The sequence below is a fragment of the Syngnathoides biaculeatus genome, chromosome 9, assembly GCF_019802595.1.
Source record: "Syngnathoides biaculeatus isolate LvHL_M chromosome 9, ASM1980259v1, whole genome shotgun sequence".
Taxonomy (NCBI): domain Eukaryota; kingdom Metazoa; phylum Chordata; class Actinopteri; order Syngnathiformes; family Syngnathidae; genus Syngnathoides; species Syngnathoides biaculeatus.
Window position 1 is genome coordinate 29,709,693 of NC_084648.1, and position 20,124 is coordinate 29,729,816.

At 40.9% G+C, this 20,124-nt stretch overlaps 2 protein-coding genes across 4 annotated transcripts in view; both read left to right on the plus strand.

Moving 5' to 3' along the window:
- LOC133505565 (tetraspanin-5) overlaps window positions 1-2,924 on the plus strand; it is a 25,804-nt gene extending 22,880 nt beyond the window's left edge. The window contains exon 10 of the transcript XR_009796274.1: window positions 2,868-2,924. The gene's annotated coding sequence lies outside the window, so the exon portion shown is untranslated. The remainder of the gene's footprint in view (window positions 1-2,867) is intronic.
- Window positions 1-17,955, plus strand: part of mttp (microsomal triglyceride transfer protein) — an 18,580-nt gene extending 625 nt beyond the window's left edge. Inside the window, exons 1-20 of one of the 3 annotated variants that reach the window (XM_061828694.1) lie at window positions 4,050-4,181; window positions 4,344-4,545; window positions 5,760-5,786; window positions 6,641-6,816; window positions 6,964-7,107; window positions 9,180-9,287; window positions 9,358-9,474; window positions 9,565-9,704; window positions 9,782-9,932; window positions 10,010-10,167; window positions 10,293-10,461; window positions 10,564-10,671; window positions 10,779-10,991; window positions 11,293-11,504; window positions 11,597-11,694; window positions 12,731-12,852; window positions 12,929-13,156; window positions 14,704-14,828; window positions 16,279-16,449; window positions 16,561-17,955. In XM_061828694.1, the coding sequence (XP_061684678.1) occupies window positions 4,104-4,181; window positions 4,344-4,545; window positions 5,760-5,786; window positions 6,641-6,816; window positions 6,964-7,107; window positions 9,180-9,287; window positions 9,358-9,474; window positions 9,565-9,704; window positions 9,782-9,932; window positions 10,010-10,167; window positions 10,293-10,461; window positions 10,564-10,671; window positions 10,779-10,991; window positions 11,293-11,504; window positions 11,597-11,694; window positions 12,731-12,852; window positions 12,929-13,156; window positions 14,704-14,828; window positions 16,279-16,449; window positions 16,561-16,708 (2,895 nt within the window). In that variant the 5' untranslated portion in view covers window positions 4,050-4,103 and the 3' untranslated portion in view covers window positions 16,709-17,955. Of the gene's footprint in view, window positions 1-4,049; window positions 4,546-5,759; window positions 5,787-6,640; window positions 6,817-6,963; window positions 7,108-9,179; window positions 9,288-9,357; window positions 9,475-9,564; window positions 9,705-9,781; window positions 9,933-10,009; window positions 10,168-10,292; window positions 10,462-10,563; window positions 10,672-10,778; window positions 10,992-11,292; window positions 11,505-11,596; window positions 11,695-12,730; window positions 12,853-12,928; window positions 13,157-14,703; window positions 14,829-16,278; window positions 16,450-16,560 lie in introns of those variants that run through there. The other 2 variants (XM_061828693.1, XM_061828695.1) reach the window with 2 other exon arrangements.
- Window positions 17,956-20,124: the final 2,169 nt, after the last annotated feature.

The following is a 20,124-nucleotide window of genomic DNA, read 5'->3' on the forward strand; positions in this document are numbered from 1 at the left end:
TATCTCGTGCATCTTCTTCTCTAACACTCAGTCCTCATGTCCTTGCTCACAACATCCATCAAAATGAAGATTAGGCGAAATAAAACACATTATATATATATATATATATATATATATATATATATATATTCCCCCTGTTTTAAATATTTTATTTCTTTGTATCCTTCTTTTCTGTTTTTAACTTTGTAAAGCACAGTGTATGAAATGCACTGTATAAATAAGTTGGCTTTACTTTGCTTAATGATGCCCCATGCAAAGATCAACGGCAGACAGGTCTGGACTGCTGGTAGACCAGTCTAGTCTTCGCATGCTTTCATTATGAAGCCACACTGTTGTAACATTTGTTTGTAGATTTAGAGATGTTCACTGATAATGCATTTCTGTAGTTTCTCAAGAGTCCACATGGCAATATTCTTTGCACAATGATGCCATTTTTTAAATGCCATGTCATCTAAGGAATTGAAGGTCATATGGATTCAAGGTTGGTTTTCAGCCTTACACCGGACATCCACACATTTCTTCAGATTTTTTAAAATGTTTTGATGATGTTATGGACCATAGATGATGGAATCTCTAAATTATATTAAAATTGTACATTGAGAAGTTCAAACTCTTCGACTATTTTGCTCACATGGTTGTTTGCAAAATGGTGACCCTTGGCCCACCCTTGCTTGGGAACTTTTGGGGATGTTCCATTTATACCCATTCATGATACCCACCTGTTTCCAATATACCTGATCACCTGTGGAATTTTCCAGAGGTTTTTCTGAGCATTCCTCAACCATCCCTCTGTTTTCATTGTCCCAGCTTTTATGTCTCAAATTAAAAATGAGAGAATATTTGTAAAACAAAATGAAAAAAAACAGTAACATTCATTTAAATTTCAACATATAACAAATATCTTTGTTGTGTATTCAATTGAAGGCTAAAGGATATTGGATATTTCCAGGAAAGGAAAAGGATATTTGCAACTCATTATATTCTGTTTTCTATTCTGTTTTTATTCCTTTTAAACCATGTCACAACTTTATTGGAAGAGTTTTTTTTTAAACTTAAAATAGAGGGCGTTCCGATTCCGTCCTTTTCACTTATGCTGCTATTTGGCGTTAAAAGCGAAGTAAACCCACAATTGTTTATTTTTGGAAGAATACGTTGTTGTGCCGGCAGAAAGGTGGAGTGACTGGTTAGAGCATCTGCCACACAGTTCTGAGGACCAGGGTTGAATTCCCGGCCCGCCTGTGTGGAGTTTGAATATTCTCCCCTTGCCTGCGTAGGTTTTCTCCGAACACTCCAGTTTCCTCTCACATCACAAAAAAAAAACCATTAAATTGCCCTTGGGTGTGATTGTGAGTGCTGTTTCTATGTGTCCTGTGATAAACTGCCAACCAGTTCAGGTTGTTCCTGGCTTCCTGCCCAAAGATAGCTGGGATAGACTCCAACACTTCCGTGACCGTTGTGAGGATAAGCGGGTCACAAAATGGATGGATGGACGTTGTTGTGCCACCAGCAATCCAAACACGGTATTATGCTGCCTCTATTTTGCCAACATTGCCCTCTGCTGGTGAACAAAATTAATATCCCAACTCCCACTGCGATGGTTGCATAGGTCATGTGACCAGTATTACTGGTTGGGATCCATCCATTCTCCAAGCCGCTGATTCTCACAAAGGTCACAGGATGTGATATGTTCAATGATATTTTATCCAGGAAGAGGATATTTTCTCTATGTACAGTATAACGATGTTAAATTGGAAATACAATTTTGATATCCAATCATCCATCAATCCATCCATCCATCCATTTTCTTAACCACTTATCCTCACGAGGGTCGCGGGAGCGCTGGAGCCTCGCCCAGCTGTCAACGGGCAGGAGGCGGGGTACACCCTGAACTGGTTACCAGCCAGTAGCAGGGCACATGAAGACAAACAGCCGCATTCACAATCACATCTAGGGCCAATTTAGAGTCTCCAATCAATGCATGTTTTTGGGATGTGGCAGGAAACTGGAGTTTCCAGAGAAAACCCACACAGTCACGGGGAGAATATGCAAACTCCACACAGGCGGGGCCGGGTTTGAATCCAGGTCCTCAGAACTGTGAGGCCAACACTGTACAGCTGATCCACCGTGCCGCCCAAATATGATATTGTATCATAAAAATATGGGACTGGGGTTCTGACCGGCCTGACACAATTTAAAAGACTTTCTTTCTCAATGTGGATACAAAGTAATTAACCCTTAGATGTATAAGTGGGTCAAAAATGACCCGGTGAGGTTGTTTTCTTGAAATATCTTTGGACTGAAAATTTATCATTTCAGATTCCAGGTATTCCTCAAAAAACATGTTTATTATATAATGTCATTGACAATTTTAACTTACTATTTATACATTTTAAGAAATTTCTGTTTTTGTATTACTACCCCAAGCTTCCATAAGTGGGTCAAAAATGGCCCGTGTGCATTTTCTATGGAATCCAATGGGAACCACTGATTCTAATCAACTTTGGCTGTCAGCAATAAATTAACTGTAGACTATATCAGAAGTGTCACCCCTCAGGAAGATGATTTTACACCGTAAGAGCTGATACGTGTAAAAATTATCTTCATATAATGTTGTTTGTGTGTCTTTCATGGCTATTATTAATCTACAAATTGGCCTGCTTTATAACTAGCAAACACTAGCTAGGTAACTGAGATAGCTAACATTACTATATGCATTGTGTTCACACATGTCATTCATGATTATTTTGTGAAAGAGTATTTTATTTATCAACAAATTAGCCGACTTGTTGTGCATGTGTGTGTGTATTTAGTTATATAGCTACATATTGATATGTTGAAAACCCTACTCTTGTCTTTCCTCATCCAAGGTGTCATGGCTGAAAGATACACAGCTGAAATGGTCCGACAGACGCTGGATGATGAAGAGGCAAGTACGGGGTTGGACTCCGAATCTGAAATTTCTGATGAGGACCCAGACTATTATCCAGGTGGCATTAGCAGTCGTCCATCTGGAAATCCAACTGAACAGGATCAGTCTGACTCAGATGATTCTTTTTATCTGTCCTCTGAAGAAGAAAGTGTCCAAATCATGTCCAACAGAATGAGTTGGAAGGGCTCTTACTGGAACGAGTTTCCTCCCACCCAGGGCAGAACACGGAGCCACAATATCCTCAGAAGACAGTCAGGGCCTGTACAAGGGCTTAGCACCACTGTCTCACCCAAAGATGCATGGGAGCTCTTTATCAGTGATGATATAATCCAAGAGGTGATGAAGTGCACAAACGTGAAAGGATGGAGGGTAGCATCAGACAGGAAAAGAATGGAAAAATGTCACCAAAGAAGAATTTGTGGCTTTCATTGGATTGACCCTGATTACAGGGAGTGAGAAGAACTGGGCTGTATCTATCCGTGAGTTGTTTGGAAGTCCTCTACATAATCCCATGTACAAGGCCACTATGGCTGTTGGAATATTTGAAGACATTCCCCGTACCTTGTGCTTTGATGATAAGAGGACCAGAGCCTTCCACCTGGAAACAGATCATATGGCAGCCTTCTGCTATGTATGGGACCTGTTCCTGGGCAACTGCAGACAGCGATTCATCCCCACTGATTGTGTCACTGTGGACGAACAGCTTGTGCCATTCAGGGGTAGGTGCAAGTTTCTACAGTACATGCCAAGCAAGCCTGCCAAGTACGGCCTAAAGAGCTTCTGGGTTTGTGATGCATGCATCCCCTATGCAATAGATGGTATAGTTTACACGGGGAGACAACCAGCGGAAGAAGTTCAGAAGAATCTGGGAGAAAACATTGTCCAGCAGTTGTGTAGTAGATTTAGAAACACCGGTCGCAAGATCACCATTGATAACTTTTTCACCAGCGTGCCACTCGCGCATTTTCTCCTGGAGAAGGATCTCACTATTGTGGGGACTCTACATCAGAACAAGCCAGACATCCCTCCTCTGATGAAGCCTTCCAAGTCCAGGGAGGTTTATAGCACAGAGTTTGGATTCAACGACAGTCTTACCATGGTCAGCTACAGTATGTCAGAAAGAAAGGAAAAGCTGTTGTGCTCCTGAGCACGATGCACCACGACAAAGCAGTGGATGAACATAGCAGAAAGAAAAACAGAAGTGATGACATTTTACGAGACAAAAGGAGGTGTAGACACCATTGACCAGATGGTTAGTAACTACACGTGCAAGCGCCAAACACATAGGTGGCCCATGGTGCTGTGGGACAACATAATTGACATCGGCATCCTGAATGCCTACACCTTTTTCATGGCTCAGCACCCAGATTTCAAGAGCGGCATCACCTATGCACGATGTCTGTTCCTCAAACAGCTGTCAAAGGAGCTTGTCATACCACACACAAGGAGTCGACTGGAAAGGTGCCCCCAACTGCAAACCCCGATTATTGAAGCAATGGAAGGGTGCGGGGTGACAAAAGCCACAACCCAGACACAGGAAAGAAATACACGGGCCAACCAAAGAGAAAAAGGTGTCAGATCTGCCCAAGTAACAAAGATCACAAAGTCGACGATAGGTGAGGGAAATGAAATGTACCTGTGTGCAATGATCGCTGCCAGAAATAGGTAGTTTGTCTCAATTGCATGCAATGATTAGACAAGAAGGCAAAACAGGGAAAAGGGAGAGGAACTATGAATCACAGACAGTCAGACGGACGGACACACACGCGTGCACACACACGATGGATGCTCACATTTTTCTATTGCTGTTTGGGGTAATTTTCTTTTTCAAAAATGTTAAAAATTGAAAAATAAAGATATTTCAAACATGAAATCATTCTTGTATGGTCCTAAATATAATACTAAATATTATACAAGTGATTATTCTTAACCAAAATGACGAGAATTTCATAAAAACGCATTGACTGTAATATGGGTCATTTTTGACCCACTTATGGAAGAGTGTAGGGGCCAGTCACTCGTGCATCTAAGGGTTAAGATTAATTGGGTCCTTGCTCCCCATATAAATATCAACACATTACTTATCTCTGCCATTATTTTGTACTAGTATATCTATATCTTGCCTCACCTGATTAAGCAAGCAGATAATCCAGTACTTTCCGATATACTTTGAAGAAACTTTGTCACAATAACTGGTGCTTGTCTAAAACTTTGTGAGAGTGTAATTTGAGTAAGCGGCGGGTTTCACTCAGCACAGACCACCGGCGGCTTTGCAGCAACAAAGTCACAACTGTTCCCCCTGAGAAAAAAATATGGTGTCTCGCACGAGGACGTGTCCCCAGATCTACTGGGTGAATTAATTTGTTTTTTATTAGATTCATGAACATAATTGATGTTCTTTATTGACTGATCATGTCACGTTTTGGAGATTTAAATCCTCTCCCTATCATGTTGATGACATTAATCAGTCAGATAATTCCATTGGATTGCATTGATTGAGACAATGCTCGGATGGCCAGATGGGGAGCTGGCGGTTCTTGAAGAGGGGGCCCCTGGCTGCACCAATCAGTAGCACAAGTTCCTGTCAAATCTGTGCTCATCAGGTTAATGATTTGCTTGTTATCTGGTATACTTAGTACTTGAGCGTGGAGTTTGGAGTCTGCCCTCCCTTCTGATAAAACATAATAGGAAAAGCTTGGACTTTCTTTGCCTCTTTTGGGCCCTTTTGTGCCACCTCGCTCACGCTCAGACACTTGTGTGTCATTTTCATTCATTTGGCTGCAGAGAGAACACACAATGTTAACTCTTGCTGTGTTCTTGCTTTGTGCAGCCTCATGTGTCGCTACGCCTGCCAGTGGTGAGTACTCTGCCTTGTATGGACGCTGTGTTTGTGCGTTTGTTTTTGGTTTTTTATTTGGAAACTTTGGATGTTTTTTAGGAAATGCTATGACCTCACTCAATCTGACAAGTTTTATTTCACTGTCTCACAGTCTGTGACTGTTTCCTGCAAATGTTCCAGTTTTAGAATGATGTTAAAATGAGCTTGGGTGGATCTTCCAAGACTTGCAATTATCTGCACCTTTTTTATTTGTTGAAATGAGTGTGTGGTGATGAAATCATATACCGACACGTCAGTCCATCCTCAGTTACGACCATACTCGTCATTAATAGCACAAAGAAATTCTATCAGCTTGAACACACCCAGTTAAGCGGCCAGTGATTGAATCAGCTCAGTAGGAGCGGAAGACTTTCGTTGTTAGAAATGAGAAGTGAAACACATTTGTAAAAGTAAAAGGCTGACGTGTTGCTTTCATTATAAACATGAGATTTGTTATGTGTCTAATTCAAATCTGTAGGAGTTTTTGTATTGTACTAAATTATTCATTGCATTAACGATTCCCAACAAAGTTTACATCTTACCAGCAAAGGATCCAGATATTTGACCAACATATCGAACTAGCGTTAAACTTCCAACAAACTTATTAATTGGTTGTTTGTAAACCAAAACCTTAAAAGCAAGCAAAATGTTGATGTTCTCCAAAGTTATTTAGGATGGTAAATACACAGGAGCAAAGTTAAAGTCATAGACATTTATGAAGTGTAATTGCATAATCGGACGATCACACGTCTGTTCTTTAAATTAATTGACTGCCGCTGTATTTTATGTTCACATGCTGCATTTTTTTTGTGTTTCTTCTGGTGATGCTGCAGGACCCCGGCTGAATAACACCCAGCTGTACAAATTCAGTTACAGCACCGAGGTACTGGTGGACAGCCCTCGGAGGTCAAAAGAGGGCAGTGCTGGTTACAAGATCTCCAGTGATGTGGACGTGTATCTGGTGTGGCGAGATCCCAGCAACAAGGATGAGCAGTTGATCCAGTTGAAGGTAGCTTCCTAATCTTTTTTTTTTTTTTTTATTAGGAAAAGTGACTGGTGCAGCACGTTTTTTTTTCTTTGTTTATGAGTTCATATTTTTTAAACTTGAGCTTCAAATGCCACACACTATTTTAATCTGATTGCTGTGTCTCTTGAGATCTCTAACGTGAAAGCTGAGCCAGTGTCTCATCGATCCCAGAAGAAGAATATTCTCCATGAAACCGACTTTGAAAGTCTTCTGGGCAAAACCAGACTGGCAGCTCTGATAAAGCCTTTCTTTGTGCACCTGAGAAATGGAAAGGTACAGTACCTGTCAAAATCCAAACATTACATGAACTTAAAGACCTACCAGTCCTTATCAGTGGCCCTAATCACTCCTACAGGTGTTCTTTACACATGTTTCTAGTCTACAATTGATTGCTGTGTTCTTCTCTTTACTTTATGATCTCCTTCTCATCGTGGGCAAGTGATGATGCTGGCAACAGCAGTAAAGTGATTTCTAATGAACCTTATACACAGCAACGCTTGAAGCGTTTCTGGTGGAAAGGTCAGATGGCTTAACAGTTGCCTCTGTCCATATAATGTAAGTTATAATCAATTCGATCCAACTGAAAAACAACTTCTGTTATCAAGTGGGTAATAGTTTTATTCTATAGTTTAGTGCTTGTGCTTGTCAGGCTTGAAATTCTATCATGAGATTTTTCTCTTCAAAGACAAGGATATATTATACCTGCTTCTGCCGATACCGCTGTATGTCGTGATGTTTAGTGGGTTTGAGTTTTCACGTAATTCACGTGGCGTCAATATGAGTTTACCATAATTCATGGCCTACAGAGTGGACTTGGTTATAATCCTCGGTACACAGAAAGAGTTTAACGTTAGCGCTGCAGTAGCATTAAACTCTTTCTAGGCACCGAGGCTTACAACCAGCTGCACTAAGGCTAGCGCCGCACTAACCCTAGCGGCACATAAACCGCAGGGTTGAAAGCGTGTGAAAAAAGTCGCGGCTTGTGGGCCGGAAATTACGATACATGCTGACCAGAAGTTAAGCAAATTAGTTTACACTGAATGAAGAAAAATTGCATGTATAGCATTCATTGTGGGATGAACCTTATCAAGCTAAATTAAATAAATGTATAATGCAACAAAGGATAGAAATAGAATTGAACCCAAAAGAGAACAGACCCTTACCAAACCTCAACAATCCTTGTTAGGTCCATCAGAGATATGTGATAGGAAAAAAAAAATTGATATGCAAGTTGGTACACTGGACAAAGTGGATTCCAACTGCATCACACCACCAGCTTGCTTTCATTGGCTCTTTAATGTATTAAAGTTTGGAAGAATGATACTAAATGTAGTGAGCAGCATTCTCCTTGGTAGAGAGCCAAGATCACACACACAGCAAAGGACACGAGCAGTGGCTAATCTATTTCTGGTGGTGTTATCTGATGTTGTGCTTGGATGCCAAGGAAGTGACATGGATGGAGAGGATGATGTAATTTCTTTGGAGTGTTCAGAGCCTCCATGTTCTGTCCTAACCAAAAAACACAGTAATATGATATACGGTACTCAATAGAAATGACTCAAATCCCTTCAGAAATCATTTTTGGAATGATGATCATAATTTGTGCTGAAATTATGAACAAGAAAACATTAACACGATAAATAGATTTGTTGTTTTTTTTTTTTTAGAAAAAACAAAATTTTGGGTAAGCTACATGCTGAACAATTGCTCAGCACATCTGCCTGTTAGTTCTGAAGCTACAGGCTCAAATTCGGCTTCATCGGTGCAGATTTTGCATGTCCTCCCGCACCTGCGTAGGTTTCCTCTGGATACTCCGATTTTCTCCCATATGGCAAAAACATGCTTGGTAGGTTAATTGAAGACTCTAAATTACCCATAGGTGGATATGAGTGGGAATGGTTGTTTACATGTGTCCTGCGATTGGTTGGCCCCCGTCTCTTCCCCAAAGATAGCTGGGATAGGCTCCAGCATGCTGTGACCCTAGTGAGGATAAGCGGAACATTAAATGAATGAATGAAGGAGATTTTTCTCTGTGCATTGATGGATTTCATTTGCAATCAAACGCCAATATTTGTGGGAGTATTCTGTAATATAATATATTGTTCTAGATAATAGATTCCAAAAGGAATCTCACAAACCTTGTTGGGGTCCACTTATTTAGAGTAAGTGTTGTGCAAGCTAAATTGGCTCCTGAAACTATAGCACACGATTAAAAGAAAAAAAACATCTGTCCTCAGTATTTTTTTGTTTTGCTTCAGATCTGAACTTAAAAAAAAAATCTGCAGGTCAAACTGTGGCATTCAATGTTCAAAGTCAAATAATTCTGCTTTCTCTTTGTGCTGCAGGTTAAAGCGTTTTATTCCTACTGGGCGGAGCCAGGCATCATCAAAAACCTGAAACGTGGAGTTTCCAGTTTATTGCAACTGCAGTTCAGTACAGGGAAAGTTATTGAGGTAAAAGTTATGATCAAACACAATTTGATTTGCTTTGTATATGTTAATGGGCGTGATTGTGTGAGAACAGAATGATGTGTCTGGAAGGTGCACGGTTGCATACAAAGCGGAAAACAACCAAGTGACAAGGACCAAGTTCTTGGAGTCGTGTAAAACTGCCGAGACTGGATTCACCACACACAGCCAGGTTAGTTCATGGACAGCCATCTCACATCGGATTAATTTTCTACTCGTTTCTTCACACATCTTTCCCGGGTCGTACCTTTTCCCTCTCCAGGTTTTAGGTGTGACCCGGAAGTCTAGCTCCATCACGGTGTTCACGCTTAAGGAGGGTTTTGTCCGCTCGGCTGTGGCTGAAGAGAAGCACTCACTGATTGTTAACGCTCACCGGTCTTCGGCTGCAGAAGTTGTCTCCAGGTGACGAGTTTAAGAGAGAATTCGTCATTAGCACAGCGTTGTCGTGAAGACACTTGACGTTTCTTCTGGCTTCACAGGCAAAGCTTGACACTGGTGGGGACCGAGGCTGGACCCCTGGAGACTGCTGGAAAAGATGCGGTCGCGGTCGTCAAGTCCATCGATGCCAAGCTAGCAGCTGTTGGTATCAAAGCGGAGAAGATTAAAGCTCTGTGCAAGACTTGTCCATCAGTGAGTGGTTCTATCCTTGCATTGCACAAACATTTGTTGCATAGTTTAATGTGCTCATTCTGTCTCGTCTCTCTCAGCTCTTTGAACACTGGCAGGCTCTGCAGAAGAAACTGGAACCAGGCGGCTTGTCCAAGGCCACGGCCCCTCGCAGCTTCTTGGCTCTCATCCAGAGCATCAGGAAGGCATCCAAAGACGAGATCCTCAAAGTGCTGAAGAGCTCCAGCAAGTCATCTCTGTATGAATACTCACTTCCACCTTTCCTTTGGCTTGTTTAATCATCCTGATTTTATCACTAATTAAAGAATACCTGAGAGTGAGTCGGTTTAACCCTCCGTTGTTCTCTCTGACTTGTAACTTCAGTCCTCAGGTGGTGGATGCGGTCACCTCCTCGCAAACTACTGCATCTTTGGATGCGATGCTTGAATTCCTTAACTTCACAGATGCCAAAGGCATGGTTCTGCAAGAGAGGTTTCTTTATGCCTGTGGATTTGCCTCACATCCTAACGAGAGAATGCTCCAGACACTCTTGGTGAGGGCCTCTTTCTGAAGGAATTTGCAAAGCTATAAAGAAAACATTTTGAACTCAACTTTGTTGTGCTGATGCTGTTGTTATTGTTTTTTTTCTATCCAGGACATTTCTAAAGGAAAGATTGGCAGCCCTGACATCAAGGAGTCGGTGGTGATTATTATGGGGGCCCTGGTTCACAAACTGTGTCAGAAAGGAGGATGTAACTTACCGGTGAGCTGAAAGAAAAGCTACAGTGCCTTTATAAATTTAGGCTGTACGGAGCCTGTTTATAATGCAGTCTAGTGCTTCCATCCAACTGATGATCTTCAAACTCCCAGGCAGTCATTGAGGTCAAGAAGATGATTCTGGAGGGGCCAGACAGCACACAAGAAGTGTCCGAGGTGCAGATGTTCCTCCTGGCTCTGAAAAACTCCCTGCTCCCTGAGGCCATTCCCATCTTCACCAAGTACACTGAGTCAGAAGTGGGAGCGTACAACACCATCGCCCTCACGAGCCTGCAGAGATACGACGTCACCCTCATCACTGATGAGGTAAAAAAACAGCACTAACTGAAAAAAAACCCCGATTGAACAGAAGATGAAAAAGATCAACATTATCCCTTGCTATTTCTCAATAGCAAAAAAAAAAAAGAAAAACACATAAGGAATTGACAACCCCCCTAAAATGGTTCTTCTTCAGCATATAATTGCATATATAAATACTTTGTACTCCAAACTCTGATCTCCAAGAGGTCTAAAAATGGAAAAATGCACTAAAACTGTGAGTATGCTACAGAGGACAGGTTCTCAGTGGAATTTGCAGACTTGACTCTACATTTGTCTGTGATTTCAGGTAAAACGGACGGTGAACAGAATTTACCACCAGAATCGACGGATTTATGAGAAAAATGTGCGCGCCGCCGCCGCAGATGTCATCCTCAGCAGCAACCCGTCATACATGGAAGTCAAGAATCTGCTGTTGTCCATCGGACACCTACCACACGAGATGAACAAGTACATGCTGTCTAAGATTCAGGACATCCTCCGCTTCCACATGCCTGCTAGGTGTGTACGGAACAACACGATTCAGATTGGATGCTTCTCAGAGCAGAAAAGTAATGTTCAAAATATATATTTGTTATTGTTGTTTCTTTCAGCAAAGTTTTGAGACAAGTTATGCAGGAAATGATTGCACACAACTATGACAGATTTTCAAAATTTGGGTCATCGTCTGCATACTCAGGATTCATGGCACGTAAGTAGTCAAGAATATACAAATTCACAACAAGTTGGCTCCTTGTTTTAGTGGCAATTTCCTGTTATTTCTGGAAATCACTTTATTTAGATTTATCTAGATTGGATCACATCGGAAATGCAAATGAGGGTGGAAAATAGCATTTCCCCACCTTTACAGCTTAAAATGCCTTCCACAAGATGTTGGAAGTGTGCTAATGCTTGACCATTCATCCAGACCAATGTCCGTTCAGTCAGGTCTCTGAGGTTGGACAAAAGAAGGCCCCAGGCTCAAAATCTCTATTGTAGTTCAGTGCAAAAGTGCTTGATGGAGTTCTTCAATACTAAACCCATCCTTGCATGGATCAGAATCACCTTTATTGGCCAAGTATGTAATAACACACAAGAAATGTGCCTCTGGTAGTTGGCGCCTCTCTAATAACAACATATATGTTGAGTAGAAAGAACAATAGAAGCATAGACTCGTCCAATTTAGGGGGTTGGGCTTAATTCTCTGATTTATTGAATGATTAAAGCTGTGTTTTCATAACTTTGTCCTTATGGTACATGAAAAGTATATATTTATTTTCAGTGTTGTTAAATGTACTAAATAGCTTAAGGAGCTGTTGCCATGAAATGTCCTCTATAACACAGGTGTCAAACTCAAGGCCTAGGGGTCAGATCCAGCCCACCACTTGATTTTTTTTTTGTGGTCTGCCAAGGCAAATCATGTTAATCAACTTCCATGATTATCTGTGCCAAAATTTTAAATGGTCATATATAACAACTGATAACGTTGAGATATTGCAACCCCTTTTTTGTGTTACCAAAGATGAACAATTGTTGATTTCTACCTCAAAAACTAGTTCAGAAATTTCCTGTGTAGATATGATGACGGCCCTCTGAGGAAAATTGTAACTACGATGTGGCAGGCAAAAAGAAATTGTTTGACACTCCTGCTCTATAACAAGACCCATATATATATATATATATGTGTGTGTGTATTTTTTTTATGCTCAATTTGTACTAAAGTGGGTGGCATAATTTATTTCCCACAGAATCTGTTGATGTCACATCCACATACAGTTTGGACATTTTGTATTCGGGCTCTGGAATCCTGAGAAGAAGCAACATGAACATTTATGGTATTAGTAAAGGAGCAATGCTACATGGACTGCAGGTTTGAATAGCCATACATTTCCACCCACGTTTGGGCATTGAAATGTTTGTACTCATTTTGCTCGGCTGTTGTCCAGGTGGCGATCGAGGCGCAGGGTTTGGAGTCACTCATCGGCGCCACCCCGGATGAGGGAGAGGGAGACTTGGAGTCATTCGCCGGGATGTCAGCTCTGCTGTTCGACGTCCAACTGAGACCTGTCACCTTCTTCAAGGGTTATAGCGACCTCATGTCCAAAATGTTTTCCATGACTGGGGAGCCCATGAATGTGGTGAAAGGTCTCATTCTGCTGACAGATCATTCCGAGGTATATAACTAACACACACTTGGGCTAAGTAATCAGGAGGCTCAAATTTGAAATTGTCATATGGACCAAGCACCCTGCTCTTTCTTGCTTGCTTCAATTGCTTAACTACAGCATCAGATTCAAGCAGATGCTCACTGGATACAAAGGTTATCAAAAGTCTGCACACCCCTGTTCAAATGCCTGGTTAAAAAACCTAAAGAGCCAGAAAAATATTTTAAAACCTTTTCCAACTATACATGAGTAACTAAACTCAATTGAATAAGATGTGAAATCTTTTCAATAGAGAATATAATCATAAACAACAGAAATAATGTGGGTGCACAATTGTGCACACCCGCTTATAATTTGCATGTGACTGTGTTCAGAATCAATTATCCCTTTAAAGCTCATGAGAGTATGGTCATATGCGTGTCAGCCTGCCACAATTTAAAGTACATTGTGCCCTGTGGTTAACTACAAATAAAGTTCAGATGTTCTTGGAGTCTTTTTCCATCATTTTGTAGCCATGTCTTACAGGACAAACCATTGTGTGCAGAGAGCTTCCACAGCACCAAATGCTTCTCATTGTTCAAAGATATCATTAAGGAGGTGCATAGAAAATAATTTTTCAGGCATTAAATAATTTATCATGCAACACAATGATGGTGGAAAATGTGTGGCGCATAACCAAGAACTGAATGACCCTTCAATATTGATGAAAAGATGAAAGATAAACTGATACAAATGCTGGTCAATATTAGTACAAAACCTTCAGGTTTCTGCTGGAGATCTAAAGATTTCAATTCAATTTTCAATTGAGTTGTATGGTTCAAAGGTGGAAAAAGTTTCAAATTGATTTCACAAAGATCACATCCAGAGGAGGGAGGGAGCATATTGGTAGAAGGTAGAATGATTATCATCATCCTTGCTGCCAGGCCGAAGAGAAGGTTGGGAGATATAGTTCGGGGTGTGATTTTTAATGTGGAATGCACATCATTCTGAAAATGAAATCTGTATTTACTTGTTAGTTGGTCAAGTAAATTGCCACAAAGAGCCTTCCTCCAAGTATGGATCTTTTAATGGATGTTTTCTCCATCTTGCATTGTTTACTTTTGGTGATGGTATTTCAGTGCATTATTAGCAGGGCTACATATTTGCTTTTTTGGGTCATCGGCCACCGTAGCTACTGATTTACATGAGTTAAAAGCCACTCAGCATTACAACAGTCCACCAATTTGTATTGGATCTTAATTTTTTTCCCCAACCAGAATACATTCATCAACTGGGTGGCGGTGTTGATCCAACATTTTTCCGACGCGTGTGTCAATGGTGGGAGGGAGGTAGGGGAGGCTGATTGGGGTTACTTTCTGATGTAAATACAATTATTCAACGTGGGCCAAAGTAGCTAGTGGAAGTGCTGCTGCTACTCACCATTACTGAAATTCACCCCCACATCGTGGGTTGCCTTGAGTGTGTGAGTATGGCTCACTGCCCCATCCATGTATTTGATGTAATGGCACAAGAATAGCCATACCCCCTTTGCTAATTGTCCTCCTTTTCACTCACAGGTCATTCAGCTGCAGTCTGGTCTGAAGGCAAGTGCGGAGTTCCAAGGAGGGTTGGCCATCGACATCTCTGGTGGCATGGAGATCAGTTTGTGGTACAGGGAGTCCAAAACCAGCGTCAATAACAGGTAAAATCTACGAATTGCACCATGAAATGGTCCAAAGTCAAAGCAAAGACAATAACATACTGTAAATAGTTCACAAACCTGTGTACCTAATCTGTGGTATGGTTGTTAACAACTGCATGTCCGAGTGTGATGGAACACCTCTGGAGACCTCTAGAGCAATTCTTAGAAAAATAACCTTTATAATTGTTTCAGAAGTTCCAGCCATGTCACAGCACCTCAAATAGACCCGTGTTGATGTTGGAGTCATGTGAACTTTAAACGCTTTATAAGTGTTGTCTGATTCACTTGTTCCACTCCACAAGTTGGAAGTGATCCAGTATTGTACTTCACACCTTGGAGAGGGTTCACATGAAACGTGACGTCAGTCCTGTCTGACTCGCTATTTTCAAATATAATGCATGACAGCTGGCACAGGTATCGGATGTCTTTGATGGGATTTAGTGGCGTGTGCTGCCCCTGAGTTGAAATGTGTTGTCCCAAATTAGTGTATATTTTAACAATGCATTGGTTGGATAAGTAAGTAAGTGAGTTTCGTTCGGCTTGTCCTGATTAGGGGTCGCCACAGTGAAATGGACATTTTTGTTTGGCACAGTTTCTATACCGGATACCCTTCCAGACCCAACCCCTCTTGGGAGGTGGAGGCCCCAGTGGGATATGAACTCACAACCCCTGGTTTACCAAACCAACCCTCTAACCACTGAACTATGGGGCCTCCTATTGGTTGAGTTGTTGAGGCGTTTGAGTGGCTGTGAATATGTAGGGATATGCAAGTGTTGAACAATATTAGTTGCGAGGGGAGTTTTGGTGCACTACGTGAGTGTGGAAGTTTACAGACAGAACGGTGAAAGACGAAGGAAGTTTGTTTGTCTTTGAGAGCAGAGGGTGCTTCTCACTCGTAAGCCAGAGCTGGGGGACGGCGGGGGGGTTGACCTGTGCGTGTAAGCGAATGGCAGAGGCAGGTGAATGGATCAGCATAACTGTGGCTCTTTCACCCTGATAATAGACTGACGGCCTATCTATAGAGGCAGAACAAACCGCACGCATCTTTGCCAGGACATGCCCCCGTGGCCAAAGTTTCGGACAGGTGGATTTTTGAATGGAGTCTTATGCACGTTGTTGCATGTACAGATTGTGTTAAGTTGCAGAGATGGGGTGAGATGCGAATAAAAACATGGAAACAGGCAGAGCCCTAGAGCGCAGGCACCCTTTTTGGCTATACACCAACAGTATTAATTATGCCGTTGTGATGTCTCCCTTTTTCTCCATTTTCTCACCTGCTTATACTCACAAGGGTCACAGGAGTGCTGGAGCATATCCCAGCTGTCAACGGGCAGGAGGCGGGGTACACCCTGAACTGGTTGCCAGCCAATCGCAGGGCATTTAGAGACAAACAGTCGCACTCATAATTACACCTCACAATCACCAAGACTTCATCTGTGGCGCTTTGCAGGGCAGCGTTAGAGGTGACTGGCAATGTTACAGTTGACATGGACTTCATGAGCGCCGGTTTGGAGGTCAGCTTTGAAACAGAGGCCTCCCTTGACTTCATCACAACTGTCCAATTCTCTGAGTATCCTTTCCTGGTCTGCATGCAGATGGACAAAACCACCTTTCCTGTCAGGTACTGGAGAATCCCCAGCCAGTGAAAGAGACACACACACACACACACACACACACACCACACACACACACAAATAAATAATCTGACATCCCAATGGTTACTGCTTTTCAGGGAGTCTGTGAAGAAGCACGAGAGCCTATCGTCAGGGAAACGTGTCGTGTCGCAAAAGAGCAGGAAGAGGCTGATCCCCGGCTCTGAATTCCCTCTGCACCAGGAAAACTCAAATATGTGCAAGAAGGTTTTTGACTCCAGCTCATAGAGGAGACACCACTAACTCCCAGAAGAAATCTTTCATGTTTGTGGCTTCTTTTTTTTTTTTTTTTTTTTTAATTTCCCCTCTGTGAGGTTTTTGGTGCATTTAAGCAATTGCATATTACACCTCTGTATCACGCAGTGAAACACCCAAAGAGACAAATGTGGTGAATATGTGTGTGTGTGTAGTTTTTTTTTTAAATAACATATGCAATGTTTACATTCCTGTGAGTATTTCATTTGACATTGTGTTTGCAATCGGAACTTCTTGTATTGTCTTGTTATGGCTTTATTTAAAAATATATTTATGTTGGGCACATAACAGTACAATCTAAAAAGGGGGGTTTTATGTAATTTTCAGGAAATTAAGGCCATACTAAATACTCCCAGCGCCCCTGCCAAAAAAACACACACATGTATATTAATAAATGTATTTACAAAGAAGGTGCCACTTCTGTCACCTGTTCACACTTACTGTATGGACACTATGTACCAGACTACTAATATTACAGTTAACTGTGTGGTTTTACACTGTACCTATAAGGTCTGGGGTGGAATAAAATCTGCAAAATTACATGAATAATGACTTTATTTGAATAATGTTTTTGTATGATTGTTTTGTAAATGTTTGTTGAGCTATTATGACCTTATTGTCTTGTTGAGAGATCACTGTTTTTAAAAATAATTGGATGGAAATAAACACACAAGCGAATGGTGTATATTTGGATTTTTTTTTCGGGGGGGGGTGGAAAAGTTCCCTAGTACACTCACTAAATTCTTACCTAGTGTATTAACACACTGTTTGCACATTGGCCCTTCAGTGGTAAGCCCAGTTTTTTGTAGTATGTATATAGAAGAAATTGTACAGCAGTATTTGCCTGGCTGTAACCCCCACTAGTTGATCTGGGTGAGGAAATTCCTTTTTTTTTTTTTTTTTATTGAACAGGGCGTGACATCAAATCTCCAGTTGGCATCCAAAAGCAACAACTGGGCCTTGATGCAGATTCTTTGAAAAGCACCGAGAGCAGCTGGGGCCAAAGCGGTATCTGCCAGTCTCGTTGCAGCCATAGCGACCAAGTAAACACAGCAGCAAATGCTCAGGTTCAACTTAAGCCTCGGCTGGGTGATGTTTCAGTGTCACCACAAAGCTAAATTTTCATGCTGGCAGGGCGGCACATGTGCTCATCTTCTGCCGGCACAAATCTGGATGATTCATTTTGAAATAACGGAAGAAGGCCTTTTTTGGGGGGTGGGGGGTGGGGGGCGGCAGACAACTGTTCACCCTTTCAAACTTTTAGTCATTTAAACACAGATGATGAACCAAGGATACCATAGACATCATTCATTTTTAATTTTGTAATTTTATTTTTTAAATTATTATTACTGTTATTCCGAACTTGTGTGAGGATGATGCATTTGCTTACATTTGTTCTTGTTTTCCCAAATTGTTCATATCTAGAAAATAGCAACGATGTATTCATTTTTCAACTAACTGTATTAAAATGTATATTTCTCTACAAGATTGTCTTATGTGTTTGTCTTTATTTTAAAAAATAATTTATTGTAACCATTGTGTACACATTTTCAACTACTGCAACACAAGTCTATTTTGATTTTTAAAAAAAATTGTGTTTTGCTATTTTATTTGACAGCTCACCTTTTTTTTTTTTGTTCGGGCTGAAGCTAAATGTGAAACATAGCTGAAAGCCGTTCAAATAATGCAAACATCTTCAGTAGTTTGCATTTTGAATTTATTCCAGAGGTATGTCGGCTTGTCAGTCGACATTTTACACTCGTTCGTGTTCACAGTCAAGCATGAGCGTACAGCACTTACTTCTCCCCGCTGTCATTCTGACCTCCTGTCTTGTTTTTTCTCCACTATGTAACAGAACAACACCTGATGACACCTTGTGACGTCACCACAATACAGCAAATCCTATTTTCACCTTCTTCAAACCATCAGGACTTTCAAAAACCCACTTTGTCTGTAAGCAAGCATCCATATGGCCTTTTTTAAAAAAAAAAATTATGTTAATCCTGAACTGCTTTATTTAACTTTTAAACATACTTTATTTATGTTACTTTGACATTTTGGGATACAGTGATTCAAAAAAGTTTCTGCTATCACTTACTATACAGTCATTCACCACTGTCAGTGTTGAACAGAGACAATCCAAGTGCATGAAATACATTATTATTCATTGATACAAATTATACAACAGACTAATATAGTACATGTATGGCCTTTATGTTCATATTATAAATACAAGGGATTGAATATAGAATTGTTTTTATCAGAGTCAATTAAATGGATATAATCAGTGTTTTACAATAAATAATTCAATAAGAAACATTGGAGTCTCATTTGCACAACCTGGCAGTAAAGCACACAGAGCAAAACGTAAGCGATATGCAACACTTTTCTTCTAAATACGGCTTTTAGAAGTGTTATCTAAATGCAATACAGTTATAAATACAACTTATTTGGACTCATCCCAAGTTACTGGATTCTGCTGATTGCTTGCAATCAAGATTATACACCACCATTGCACTTCCAAAGGCATCCAATCAAGTTACCGTACAGAGCAAACTATCCATTCCACCAAACATCCTTACAAATTACTACCGACACTAATACAAGATCATATATAGGGCAATTTAAATAAAGTTGTGTATTCTACACAACAAAGGCAAATAGACTGACCAGCAGATCCAATTACCTTTAATATGTTGGGTTGGAAACCTGCTAAAACAACATTCTGGATGATTCCTACATGGGTTAGGGGCTGCTTCGTATAATTTCTAATGGCTCAATGCATATTCATAGTCTAATACTAGAGGATAAATGTCTATGAATTAATTAATCCTGGATGTTGTTGCCGTTAAGTTACTGCGCGTTTGAGATGTGTTGAAGATTCTTTTCATGAGTGGATAATCAGTGTTTTCACAGTAACATGAACAGGCTTGTTCTCACAGGAGTTTGGTAGGATTCTGTACAAAAAAAATGTAATGCATTGAAAAGAGTCACACAAATTATAGCTGGGGTGACCAGTCGGAACAGGCAAATTGATCAATTTCAGTAACTGATTCAAAAGACTTCTACTGAATATGGAGAAGTGTTGGTTCATTGATCGTGTTCTAAATTCATAGACAAACGAGGTCCGTCACTTGCCTAAAGATAGCAAAGAAGTTGTTGGTTTAGGCTCAACTTCCTAAAAAGGACATTTCTCAGACTGCTTGTGTGGGTTTTTGCTCTGGCTTCCTCCTGCATTCCAATAACATGCATGAGACCTCTTGTCTCGCCCAAAACCTGTCTAGATAGGCCCCATTTTACTGATGCTCAACTGATTAATGTTCAATGAAATTAGGTCGTCATATTGTACAGTTTCCTACTAATTTCTTGTGAGAACATTTGGACATGTA